Source organism: Zingiber officinale, chromosome 7B (genome assembly GCF_018446385.1).
Source record: "Zingiber officinale cultivar Zhangliang chromosome 7B, Zo_v1.1, whole genome shotgun sequence".
NCBI classification, from domain to species: Eukaryota; Viridiplantae; Streptophyta; class Magnoliopsida; order Zingiberales; family Zingiberaceae; genus Zingiber; species Zingiber officinale.
The window spans coordinates 96,143,346-96,156,946 of NC_055999.1; the positions used below are offsets into that span (position 1 = coordinate 96,143,346).

The 13,601-nt window shown below is 37.4% G+C and overlaps 2 protein-coding genes across 7 annotated transcripts; both read right to left on the reverse strand.

Annotated features, from left to right (window-relative positions):
* Positions 1–4,087: 4,087 nt before the first annotated feature.
* On the reverse strand, positions 4,088–8,260 carry LOC122006400 (truncated transcription factor CAULIFLOWER A-like). Its single transcript, XM_042561891.1, has 8 exons — positions 8,033–8,260; positions 7,866–7,947; positions 7,707–7,771; positions 7,530–7,629; positions 7,376–7,417; positions 4,893–4,934; positions 4,687–4,784; positions 4,088–4,569 (listed from the first exon to the last, which is right to left on the reverse strand). Exons 1-8 carry the CDS (start codon positions 8,215–8,217, stop codon positions 4,467–4,469), a joined length of 717 nt encoding a protein of 238 aa, XP_042417825.1. The 5' UTR covers positions 8,218–8,260; the 3' UTR covers positions 4,088–4,466.
* Positions 8,261–9,220: 960 nt separating this feature from the next.
* LOC122006402 (probable 6-phosphogluconolactonase 1) lies at positions 9,221–12,676 on the reverse strand. 6 transcript variants are annotated; one of them, XM_042561895.1, is made up of 4 exons: positions 12,530–12,676; positions 12,136–12,336; positions 11,900–12,035; positions 9,221–9,924 (listed from the first exon to the last, which is right to left on the reverse strand). In XM_042561895.1, the coding sequence occupies exons 2-4, from the start codon at positions 12,297–12,299 to the stop codon at positions 9,415–9,417; spliced, it is 810 nt and encodes a 269-aa protein (XP_042417829.1). In that variant the 5' UTR covers positions 12,300–12,336; positions 12,530–12,676; the 3' UTR covers positions 9,221–9,414. The 6 variants fall into 6 exon arrangements, with proteins under 6 accessions (XP_042417829.1, XP_042417828.1, XP_042417830.1 ...); XM_042561894.1 differs by having other exon boundaries at positions 12,431–12,656; XM_042561896.1 differs by having other exon boundaries at positions 12,427–12,656.
* Positions 12,677–13,601: the final 925 nt, after the last annotated feature.

The following is a 13,601-nucleotide window of genomic DNA, read 5'->3' on the forward strand; positions in this document are numbered from 1 at the left end:
ATAAGAGCCCTCAGACTTCACCGGAGGTATGCGATCTGGAATCCTGGGAGCCACTTTCTTGTTTTTCGTCTGCCTGACTTGAGCGTCGGAGGGTCGTCGCAGGGAACCTCTTCCCGGCCCGACTTCTTTGCAGGTTTGCCGGAGCTCCATACGACCGATAGAAGATCTACATCAGCAATTCGGAGAACGCCACGTGCCCAGCATCCGTTGATTCAGTGTTTGGACAGGATCAAACCTAAAGGAGTTCGGAACCAGTTGGTGCAGGGATATATAAAAATATTTATATACGGCAGAAAAGAACGAATGAATGGGAAATTGAAGACTGACATAAAACTGGTCCTTCAAAAAGGTCAAGAAGCCGACAGGCAGTTCGTGTGGCCGGTCGTAAGTAGAGGGAATGACAATTTGATAAACAGATGGAAAATGATAGGTGGATTTAGGCTGGTCTATCTCCTCCCCATTAAACCTAGACTCGGTTGAAGTGTACTAGAGCTTGGGGACTAACACAGGCGGTTGCGGAAAATTGGCCATCGAAAACAAAGAAATCGAGAAGACACAACCCATAGATTCGACGAAGGAAAGAGAAGAACCTTACTGAGAAAGGTCGATGGAGATGAAGAGGAGAAGAAACGTTGCAGAGACTGCTCGAAGATGAAAACGCCAGGCAAAGTGAAGATGACGGCGAGCAGATGAAGGTTTATAAACCTCATGGCCAATCGCTTAGAGCCGTCCAATCGAGGGTTGCGAAAAATAATGACAAAATATGACTGTGAAATTTGAAAAGATGTCTATCACATCAGTAGCGGATATTCGTATGTCATGTCAAACATGCGGCGACAGAAGATAGCACATGTAGCAGTCAGCTATGGGAGAGTATTAATGAGATTTAATTAAAAGGTATGGCCGCATGCTTATCCATAATGATCGAGGATTTGCACAGTTTTCCAGAAAGCCACTATGAAAGGATGTTCATCCGAGAAAGTGTAGAGAAAGGAAAAATTTCGCCAAGTGTCATCGTCAATCATCCCGATCGGCACAGATATCAATCTATGATGCAGCCAAGCTGCAAATCCACTACAGGCTTTGAAGATTATGTCATCCGATCAAGAGTTCAAGTTCAAAGAAGTAATGGTCGGTCAACGAATTAGACCTCTGAGTCAACGATAAACTTTGACGTTCATTACGTCCGAACAGCGGTTAGGAGATATGAGCCGACCAGTATTCAAGCATAGAGAGTGCCCGATAAGCAGAGGTCACCCGAGGCACTACTCGTCCAGTCAGTCAGACTTGCATTCTCTTTCAACTAGACTTGAGGGGAAGACTTGTGATGCGATAATAAAGGGGGGTCCACTAAGTGCGGGTCAAAGGACGAAGATAGTAGTCGATGTGAAGGTCAAAGTCAAGGAGGTCAACGACAAAGGGTCGGACGCTGAGGGGCCAAGCAGATCTCTCCAGTAGTGGCCCATCGGGCATGTATTGCCTGATTGACAAAGGGTCAATCCAAGCGAAGCGCTCATTCAGCCAGGATCATCAGAAGGTCGTCACAAAGCAGAGGAGTGTGCGTATGACCGGAGTGTTAGTCCAGCCAGGCGGAAACAAACTATCGAGACCTATCGCCACGCAGAAGAGCAACCAAGTCTAGCTGAGTTAAGGAGTACTCAACCGAGCGGCTATCCCACTTGGTCGAGCAGATGGATTACTGACGTATCCTTCGGGGAAATAATGCCACTGACACAAGATATGGTCAACAGGAGGATCGTACAACAGAAGCTTCTACTGTATTGTCAAGAATATGCATGTCATGCATGTTATCCTCTGTTTGGATAGGGTGAGCGAAGGTTCATTAACAGAAGGTGAAGGGAGGGGAGGGAGAAGAAGTAAAATATTTATATTCTCCTTCTTTGGGAGGGAGGCAAGGTTTATTAATGTAACATGTGTTACCGTGTTTGGGAGGAAAGTGAGGGTAATGAAGATTAAATATATAAAGTTACAAAATTACCTTCACTTTTGTTAAAAACTTATGCGTTCAAGAACCTAATGCATCTTGGATACATTTATTGGTTAAGAATTACACATTCAAACATTTGTAGCTCATTTGTTAAAGTCGACGTCGACATCAAAGTTAGTGTCGGCATCGAAGTCGGCATCGACAGAGTGAGAGCGTCAGGCGGTGCGAGTCGAGTGATGCGAGTGTTTTTCATCAAGACACAAAGAATATCTAAAATAATAATTTTTGGAATTAATATAATAAAACAGGGATAACATTGAAATATAAATTTTTTAAATTCCCCTTACCCTTCCTTACACCACAAATCGAGGTGTAAGAAATTCTTTCATTTCATTAGTAAGGAAGGTTAAAGCTTACTCTTCCTTTTGATCCGCTATATTAACGGCCCCCTATTGTCAGCCCCACGGACATGGAGGGATATACATGCAGGTACACAAGTGTCAGACACATGGTGGGGTAAACCCAGGTCGTCAGTTCCTGAGAATCGACCCTTGGCCATTATGCCAGACATGTCATGCGCCCACCGTCTGTGCTACGCCCTGAGGGCAAAACTTACTCTTCCTTACCTTTCCTTTGTGTAGCTCACTTCCTCCCAAACATGGTTTCAAGTTTTCCTTCCCTTTCTTTACCCTTCCTTCCCCTTCCCTCACCTCCTCCCAAATAGTACGTTAAGATATGGTATCAGAGACACTTTCATGACATGTCCTTTCATAGGATAAATTGGAGAATATGCTCATGATCAATTGGAGAATGTGCACACATCTCAAGAGAAGTGTGCACGTCGCACATTAGAGCATTATATAAAGGGATCCATACATCGGCGGAGGTACGCATTATTTATTATTCACGCCTATGTCTACTGTTGCTCCACCTTTTTCCTCTTTCTGATGATTGACTTAAGCGTCGATCCGTCGGAGGGCCAACACCGGGAACTCCTTCCTTACTTCGGCACTGATATTTTTTTTATATTGCAGAGTGGAGCAGAATCTATATTCAGTCAACGTGATAGTCATATCTCAACTTGTCATTTTCATGATTTTCGAATAGGACCGTTTATGATTATGAATTTAAATGAAAATTTTAAGTGAGAGATAGTATAGAAATAATATTGAATTATATTGAGAGATAATTAAGTAATTATACAAGAGTGAAACCTTTTAATAAAAATCAAAATCAAAATCAGGCTCATACTTTTTACTCCTACTAATAATAATAATAATAATAATAATAATAATAATAATAATTAAAAAAAACTCTTTTTGTTTTACCCATTATTATTATTATTATTATTATTATTATTATTATTATCTCAGTACGATTCGATTCCAGTTATGACGAATTTATAAGAATATTTTTTTTAAATAGGATCTGTCTGTTGTGAACACTTCCTGATTTATTTTTATGACTGATAAAAAATTCTAATCATCTCAAACCTAGTCAATAAAATTAACCAGATTTATTATTATTATTATTATTATTATTATTATTATTATTAGGCTAAAATCATATACCCCACATGTCTTTATTTGTTTACCATCATATCCATTGTTCTATCCCTCGGAGTCACCGGCCATTTGACTTGAAATCATAACCAAATTTAATTCAAAATTATCGTCTATAATTTCCTTTTTATTTTAAGTTTGTCGTTTTTTTGATATTATGAAATAGATGGTGATGATGACCACGCAATAATTCAGGTTTACAAAATTATCTGTTGCCACTGTTACGAACGTTAGGAATTAGGATATTCTTCATTATTATTAAATATTTCCTTATTGTATTAAAAAATATCTCATTGTTTTATTTCTTTTTATCAATTTTATATATTTCTAAATACACACTCACATATCAATTAACTACAAACTCATTGCACAACAATATATAATATCCTCTAAGAATTCTACTGGGTGGGCACTACGGATCTTCATTTCTCTAAGCATTCTGCCTCCACTAATAGATTAACTTCCAACAGACAAAAGGCATATCCTTGTTTTTTTTCAATTAATAGCTAATATTATCTTGGGAGGAAAATATAGTTTAGTTTCGAAAAAGATTCAACAAAAAATTTGTACATGCGGATACGACAAACTTCTTTCCATTACAGAGAAATTGCTACAGCACCACAAAGAACTACATCCACGAAAGTAGTAACCCATTAAGCATACAAACAGGAACTTCGCATAATTTAAACCAAACTAGTTGCAGTCTAAAATATTTTTTTACAATAATACATTGACAGTTCTTGTGGCACCTACATCAGGGGAGAATCGTTTCGTGCCATAAAAACTCTTTCTATCAACCATGTTTCAGAAACTTGTGCCGCTCAAGCTGCCATAGCATAATGTCTTCTAATCTGCCGGTAGAGGAGTCGTTGGCATGTCCTCGAGATACCAAATATATAGTGCTACTGATCAGTGCGTTGTTTTCCTCAAGTTTACCCATAAAAAAGTACTCTAATTTAGGGTTTCCCTTGGTTAAGCATCCATTGAGGCAACCTCTTCCAGGCAAGGGAATTCGAAGGTGGTTCATCCTCTGGAGGAGTGACTACGGCTTGGTAAGTTCTGCATCATGTATAAGACAGTACTTGATGAAAAAAATACTAAAAAATGTAACAAAGATTGCTCATAATAATGTAATAATGTGCCTTCTCTCATTGGGGGCAAAGATATTCACCGTACCTGATATTGGAGTATGGGAGAACGTCCATTTGTGATGAAGGTGAAGGCAAAGGGGAGATCATTGTGGCTAAAGCCCTGTGCTTATGATTCTCTGTGAGCTTTTGTAATTTAATTTGTATATGTGATTCCACATAATATAATGAAGTTAGTAGAAGTGAATAGGATAGTTGAGTTCAAATAAGAAAAGGTTCAGGTGTATTATGTACCTTGTCCCTCAGAATGCCATTTTGCTCTTCCAATGACCTTCCCTGTCAAGTTGGAGCAAACTGAAATCATGTCACATGAAAAGCTAAATGTACAAATAGTAAACTTCATTTCTTTTCTCAAAATTAATCAAAATTTGTCTTTGTCGCTCACTTACCAGAAGCTTACTCGATAGAAAGATAACTTTAGGTACGTTAAGCTAAAGGACAGGGCAATGTGAGTTAATTGAAAGATTATGATGATATTATGTCAACTATATCCCTGCTATAAAATTCTAGGAATCTTAAAGTATAGTAAAAAAATATGAGTATTTCACAATATTACAAGGGCATTAGTTTCATTCCAACGTCGAGTAATTTAGTTGACAAAGGTGCGCAGCTTAATAATGTAAGTTCACCTGTTTTGTATTTCAATGGCTACCGAGAGAGCATCAATTTTTCATAAACTGTAAAATATGATAATGTGCATTTAGATTCCTAAATATTTAACGCAACCTTCATCAAATTGTATATGGAAGGATCTTCACAAAAATTTTATCCAAGATTTACCCTCTAGAAATGTCAGAAGTCAAAATATAATGGTGAGATATATTGTGAAGTTTGCCTATGGACTAAGTTGGATTGTACCATGATTTATCTGGGGTGCTACATAAGTGTTTTGGTAAGAAAAGATATATATATAATATTGGATTTGAGTGTGTCGGCAGGTTTCAAGGTATATACAAGTCTGATTTGTATACAAAGCATAAGCACTCAAATTGAAAAAAGTGTGTTGCTCAAAATATCAAAGTAGTGGTCACAAAGAGACAATAAAGAATGATGTTGAAAGAACAGAAGCCTGTTTCATGATGTCCTAATTCAGACAACGTTTAAAAGGTGAGTCGTCGAGTCTTTGATTTCGGATCGTCAAAAATTGTTCTAATCCTTGAGATATTTCACAAGTACTGTTTAACCTGAAGGGTAAATTGAACAGGGAAATAATTATTAGTGGAAAAGATCCACCATTAAAAAGAAAAAGGTAAAAAGAGTGAAAGAGAAAAAAAAAAGAAAAGGGAAGAAAGGAAAAGAGGGAATTCAACAATCGCGAGCTCAAGGATAGACCACGCCATGAGCTCACCGTGAGCTCGATAGCTCTCACTAGCTCCTTCTAGTTCGCCAAAAACCTTTACTCAGAAGGAAGAAGGGAAATTAGCCTCGTACAATTTTAAATGAACAAAAAATTAATCCAAAGTTGATCAATGAACTAATTTTAAATACATCTGTTCCTTAATTATATATCAAATAAATGGAGAAAAATATTTGAGTCTCATACAAACTATCCTTTCTCTGTTTTTCAAGGTAAACAAAGCATATATTTTTAAATAGGTGAAGCAAACAAAGTGGATAACCATTTTGGGCAGAGAACAATTACAAATACTTTTACCAAACATGATCTAGATGTCGAGCCATATGATTCGCAATATTTGATATAAAAGGATCGAATGAAAATATTGAAAAAAAAGAGATTATTATTCTAAATTTTGTTTAAAAGGTTTAAAACTTATGAAATGCCTTCGGTTTTAAAAGAATTTTAAAACATCCTTACATATGTTCATCTGCAAATTTTAATTCAAACGTTAGAAATTTTTTCATATTGTTTAGTTTATTTTAATTATTTTCTTTTCTATTAATTTTTTTTACTAATATTGCCTAGCTAAATAGAGTGAGTCGAAGCACGTACTCATTTGTGGGCTCACATTGGGCTTGAGGTTTGGATGGTCTATAGTATGCCCCACTTGGTTCAAAGTTCTGTCAAAGGTTTAATGTTTTTAAATAGAACTAGACTAACTAGTCATTAGGTTTAATTAAAACTCAATTTTTATTAGAATCCACAAACATCAAATTAATCAGTAATAAAACAAGAAATCCGTGAACTTAGTTTTGACCACTCATTGACATGGGTCACTGCTTCAAATCTCAATAATTATATAGTTTATTTTCTGTTTGTGTGTGGTTTCTCTGATTAACTGTCATTCATAATTTATATAGAATTAATAGATATACTGCTGTATATTTGTGTTTTTGTTCTTCCAATTAAGTGTTAATCCATATATATATATTTTATTGTAATATACTTTGCTATATATATGTTTTTATTTTATATAATATAATTTGAATTTTATATTTGAAACTACATCTATATTGCTGTAGTTTATGTATATCTTGATCTCCAATTTAATTTTTAAAATATTTTCCAGGTACGACTGGTACGAGGGAAGGACAGCCTCAGGCAGATTGAAATGAAATGGCACTTTAATGTACTATGCCTAGGCTCAGGTTATTGCCATTTCTAGTTCACAGAGATAAAAATAAAGACAGATTAATTTTTTTAAGAACTTTGTTTCAGTTAACGTTTCTTCTCTCCAATTAAACATAACCAATCCATCTTCTAATCTAACTTATTTCAACAAGTGGAAAAAACAATTTGAACACGGAAAGAGGCTTACCCTTTCGACAAGCTCCTCGATCCCATCCACCATCAGTTGGTTCTGTAACCAATGAACAAAAGGGAAAATAATCGGCACCAATTTCTCTATTTATTTGCCAACAAATCACGTATTTAAAATGCCTCTGCAAACTATGGATTCAGGAGAACCTCACCTTTCTTGATCTTGTAAGTTTCAAAGAAGAATCAAGTTGTTGCTCCAGTTGCTGCAGTTCTTTGTGTCCAAACGATTCGAGTTCTTCCCCCGCCAAGTGCCTAAATGAGCATACCACCAACAAAAACTACTAAAACAAACGAGAAACCAACAAGCAAAACCCTTAACATCTCCATACATCTGTCTTCGTTGCAGAGCCTCCATATTGTCCTTCAACTTTCCGCACTCATGCCTCCAATTCATCTGTACACAACATCAAGCGCAATCAAATATGGTTCATCATTTTTCGTCTTCTTTTAAACGCAAATTCGTATTTCTACACCAACCAGTAAATCACCTGAGACACAGAATCTGCTGCTACTGGTATGCCAGTTTCCACAAACGAATGGAGACGATAACGTTCGACAAGGCTTTCCATGCTACAAGGAATCAAAAACTATTGACTCGTTCCATCCAGATCGAATCCTTCCGTGACGACTCGAAACCGAATTAATTTAAACTCACCTGGCGTTGGTGGAGTACTCGTAGAGCTTGCCTTTGGGAGAGAAGATGAGGAGGCCTACCTGGGCGTCGCAGAGGACGGAGATCTCGTGAGCCTTCTTCAGCAGTCCGGATCGCCGCTTCGAGAACGTCACCTGCCGGTTTACCTTGTTCTCGATCCGCTTCAACTCCACCCTCCCTCTCCCCATCTCCCTCGTCCTCTTCGACGCATCCCTCCGCCCCGGGGTTTAATATATAGCAGAGAGCTCTAGGTTTTGAACGCGAACCGGAGTTGGAATTTCCCTTTTTTAGTTTTTCGGGAATTCGCTGTCTAATTGCCAGAGGCGGAAGGCGGATGGGGCCCAGCTTTTCATGGCCTCCCATTGGCAGGAGCAACTGTTGCGTGGCCATAGACGAGTCGCGCGGTGACGCGTGGAGAATCGTACGGATTCTGGAGGCCGGCGCGGGCTTTTGGTGCTCCGCTGCTGCAGCGTACCCCGATGATCGTGCCTGATCACATGCTCGGCCCGGCCTGATCGAGTCGGGATCGGTTCGACCCGGACGGTCGAGTCTTCCAGAGGCAAATTGTGGCTGGGAATGCGGGTTCGTTCCGGTTTGAGTTAGATCGGACCAACCGGTCGAGATTTGATAGGACATAACAGGTGGGGCCCCCATGATACCTCTACGCCAGCTGGAGGCGACGAGGGTTCATGTTGTTGTGGGTACGTTATGGCTCATGTGGTGCAATAGTCGAGTGAGCATGTAGATGGTGCTGCTTGAACCGGACCGGATGGACAAGAGGAATCCAATGCAAGGTGAAAAATCACGTGAAAAATAAATTTATTGAGAATGAAATTTTATTTTTGCACTTTTAACGTTGAGTCGAATCAACCTACCTCTCTAGTTTGGCATTTGCATCACCTACACACTGAATCTCTCCCTTTACCAAATCATATCAACCTTCAATTTTATTGTTAGAAAATATGGTGAATTAGAACAATCTGTTCAGCACAAGAAGATGATAAACACTAGTGTAGTAGGCATAAGAATATATTCAAAGAAATTATTCAAGCTCTGATGATAATCCAAAATGCATCTGCAGTTTAATTTTACGTGCATAAATTAAGGGGGGTTTTGTGTGTTGTCATAAGCTCAAACTATGGATTTTACTACTGTAAGGGAACAAAATACAAAATGAATAAAAACTAACTGTTGAAGCAAACATAGTATTTGGTATTTGAGGAAGAAGAACAAAAGCTGTATACATGCTTAACAGGGATTGAGGAACTACAATGTTTACTAAACCGAGCGGCAATGGAACTCCCTCTTCACAGCAGCTACTCTCGAGAGAAACAATTTGTTCGGAAATCGATCTACAGACACATTTACTGGACCTTTTACACCTATCACATGGCTTCTCCAGAACCACCGTTGCTGACATCGCCAAGCGAAGCAGCTGAGGAATCCAAAAACCACACTAATTTACCATCAGTTGGTCGAACCATCCTAGCGGGCAACGAGAATGCATTGGAGTTCTCGTTTTCATGGGAAATGGCGAGACCCACAGCCGTGGCCTTCTCCTCACCTGTAGCCACGATAACAATATTAGAAGCTGAGTTGATCACAGGGAGTGTGAAAGTAATCCTTTCGGGTGGAGGTATAGGTGAATCAGCGATATAGGTAACCCACTCCTCTTTCAGTTTAAGAGCTGGGTGATTAGGGAACAGTGAAGCGACATGTCCATCCGGTCCCATGTCGAGAAGAATAAGATCAAACTTGGGGCAGTCATTCCTCTCAGAAACGCCTACAGTTCGGACCTTGACGAGCTGGCGAATCGCAAATTCATACTCTCCAGCTGCATCCTCCACTGTTGCATTGTGATTGATGGAGAACACATGGCTGTTGAGTATAGACACCTGATAATACAATTATGATAGATCAGGAACAGTTGCAAAAAAAGGTTGCATTAAACAAAACCTCTTAAATCAGAATCAGAATCATCAGAATCATAGCATGTATGCAGGATCGATCACATTGCATGCTGGAACTTGCATTCACAAGCGAGGCCAGGTAACACGTATTTCACAGCCTTCAGTTTCAAACTGAAGCATTAGCATTAGAATGATCTCAACAGAAAGCAAGTCTAGAATTGTATCAATGAATTACTACTCAAACCTGATGAATAATCATAGTATGATAATTTTGTACATTATGTGGGGTAATGCACTGAGAAATGCTATATAGGAATAATAATATCCATAAATTGTCCATAAGCTGCTCGGAAGAAAACAAAGAGTCTATGAAGGAAAACAAAGAAGGGTCCAGAGCATTTTGCAATATGGTTTTCTTTCTGATATTTATGTAAAGAAAACAAAGAGTCTATGAAGGATGAAGCTAGTCAGCAACGTGTAGAAGATTTGTGACTTCTTGTGAATCATATGCAATATTTCCAGCATATTAAGTATTAAATGTACCTACAAGTTGATGGTAGATGAATAAATGTCCGGTTATTCCAGCTTCATTCTGACTTAAAAAATTCTTAAATTGTAATTATTCATTATATGAACTAAATCGAAGCTTTCAAGAAACATCGTCTTAGGGGACCACCTTGGCTACATTTATAATATAAAGGAATAAAAGCCTCCTGTCCTAGGTTCACCATTGATGTTACCAAAGTTAATCACCAATTCAAGTGAATAGAAAAAAAAACCCTTAAAATATAGCTATCACTTAATCATACTCATAATGTTACTCTAATAGACTAAAAACTAAATATAGATACTGAAAAGACTCATCACGCCAAAAAAAATTACAAACAAGGATGCAGAATGAATCGCAATAGTAAAGCACATCAAGATAGTTCTCACATAACTTTAATTCTCACTGCCAAAGACCTAAATCTGCAATATACCATTCTCATAACATTGAAGATTTAAGAAAGTGCCCATAATTTGCTGTGCTAACTATCTCCCTACTACATAAGTAGAACTCTTCATGGTATTACAAAGCAAAGACTCAAACTTCAACTAAAATCCTAAGTTGAAAACATCATCAACTAATCTTACAGTTTTAGTATGAGTCCTGTCACACTATTATGAATTACTTAATATTAGTTTACTCTTCAAATTTCCTCTACCTGAGATAGTCATGTCCCTCTTTTAGCATCCTCTTCTCTCTCTTCTCTTTTCACTCATATTCAGCCTTTTCCCTTTTATATACCTCTCTATAAAAGAGACAGTGGAAGAAGGTTGAGTCGATAGATACTCAAATTCATAGTTCAAATACTTAACTGAATTGTGCCATTCTCATCATCGAGCAACAGTCATCTCAGCAATTTGGATTCAACTACCATAGTTGAATTAGGCAATAACTAAACTGAGTTTGCCACGATTTTGAATCCAAACGTTTTGACTATCTACAAAACATCGTATTCAATATGCTGCACATCATGCCCACCACAACCTTAGATGGTTTGCCCCTGAAATTATGGATATTGGTAACCTTAACAAACTTCAGGCACACACACAATGGAACTGAGAAAAAAACGTACTTCTTGATTTCATGGACGGTTAATGCATTATTGTCACATTTAGATTAAAGTTTGAGAATTTGAGATAAATTTTGTCTCACTTCTAACGCCAAACAATCACAGTAAATTGCAAAGGCAAGTTGAGCTATAGATAAACATATGACGGAGGTCAAAAATAGGTGTTATAAACATTAATAATGTGCTTAAGCAAAAATTTTGAAGAAGCTTGAGAGAATCTCTCAAGATTCTACTACTCAATGAAGAGTGAAAGATAACTATGAATAGAAACAATAACAGGTGAAGATGGGCATGGGTTTGATAAATGTTCATCCAGCAAACAAGAGTCTACTGACCACACATACCCTAGAAAGAAAGGCATCTCTTGTGAGCTTAAAGTTGCTATCGACATGGTTCTTTGCTACAGCACGTTCATCAGCCCAAAACACATACCACTTCGTCCAATCAACAGTCTTGTTATAAGGAGCTTCACAAAGTTTCCTGCATGAAACAAAATATGGCCTCGTCTCCCTCCGTGATACCGCAACGTCTATAGGAAAAAAAAACATTTTCTTTTACGAAAAATCTAGGAAGCAATTACCCCATCATACTTATCAGCGATCCTCCAGATAACGCGACAGTGAAGCATCCCCTCTCCTTCACGGAATCCTCCGATAGCAGCGAGATATACTCGGCCAAGTCGATGGCGAGCTCATCCGTACTCTCAAACACTCTCACCTCTCTTGATTCGCCAAGATCAGCCATTCCCGGAATCGGTCTCGCCTCGGCGTAGCAAATTTCCCTGTTTGAAACAGAAGAAAAAGAATCCTCTTCAGTTGAAATCTTCGGACTCAGAGCATAGGGATTTTAGAGCATCAGCGAGGACCAAAACTTGCTCTCTTTTTTTTTTCAGATAAGTTAAGGCGCGACGCGATCGGAGAGCACACGATCGGCGGGGCAGAGCACGAAGGAAGGAGAGTAAAAAGGATGATGACCGGAGAGGGGAAGAACGGCGAAGGAGATCCGGCGACGGGCAGGTGGGAGAGGAGGAGGAGCCGGTCACGGGAGCTACGGGAAGGTGTGGAAACGGTCGGATTCAAGGGGAAATTATTAACTTTTGGCCTTTTCAGGGAAAGAGCAAAAAACCAAAAGAAGGATGTTAAAACAGAAAAATTATAAAAATTATATTTATATATATTCATCAATATAAAATTCCAAGGGTCGAATTATATAATTGCTTATAATTTTTTTTCGTGAATATTTGATTTAGAATTGGATAAGATGTGATTTAATATAAAAAATTAAAAATTATATAAATAATTTAAGAATGCATAAGATAAGATATACATATGTGAAGGTGATCCAATCAATCAAGTACTATGAGTTAGGTAAGACGGTGTAAAAGATAAAGTCGTCGATAATAAAGCAACTAGTTCATTCTTCCATGAAGATGAACTATTTTAATTAATATATTGTCGAAGAAGTTAAGGAGCACACGTTCTTGCATTCTTATAATTGTCACTCCGGTGTAGTCGAGGTGGTATTCAAGTACGGCTCGTTATCAAGGAGATATAGTTTGATTTTCGACGGATATAAATATTATTTTGAATTATCTTATAAAAAATGATTCGATTAAGATGGAATAAGTTCTCATTTATTTTTTTTTCAAAATATATAGAGCAATTTTAAAGGGTTATTAAGACTTCACCTTTTTATCACCATACCTTAAAGAATAATTGTTGCACACCAAGAATTGTTTTGTTCAAAATTTGACAAATATAAATAAGACCTAAATGAATTGAATGTTCATTCACTAATTTAATATTCAGTTTGATAAAAATTTATTTATATTTATTTAATATATATAATATTAATTAAATAAATAAATTTAAATAATTTATTAAATTAAATTAATAATTTAAAATATATATATACATGTTCAATTTATTAATATTTATGAATAATATTTATTAAGATGGACCGATCATTCAAGATTGATCAATATGATTAATTAAAATTATCAATTTGTTTTTCTTATAAGTGTAATTGGAATTTAATTAAAAGGAT

Coding starts and splice junctions, on each gene's coding strand:
- LOC122006402 (XM_042561895.1), bottom strand. CDS start 12,299: ATGGCTGATCTTGGCGAATCAAGAGAGGTGAGAGTGTTTGAGAGTACG. Junction 12,036..12,135: donor TCGCTGATAAGTATGATGGG/GTAATTGCTTCC, acceptor TGTTTCATGCAG/GAAACTTTGTGAAGCTCCTT. Junction 9,925..11,899: donor GAGATGCCTTTCTTTCTAGG/GTATGTGTGGTC, acceptor TTGTATTATCAG/GTGTCTATACTCAACAGCCA.
- LOC122006400 (XM_042561891.1), bottom strand. CDS start 8,217: ATGGGGAGAGGGAGGGTGGAGTTGAAGCGGATCGAGAACAAGGTAAAC. Junction 7,948..8,032: donor GAGTACTCCACCAACGCCAG/GTGAGTTTAAAT, acceptor GATTCCTTGTAG/CATGGAAAGCCTTGTCGAAC. Junction 4,935..7,375: donor TCGAGGAGCTTGTCGAAAGG/GTAAGCCTCTTT, acceptor CCAACTTGACAG/GGAAGGTCATTGGAAGAGCA.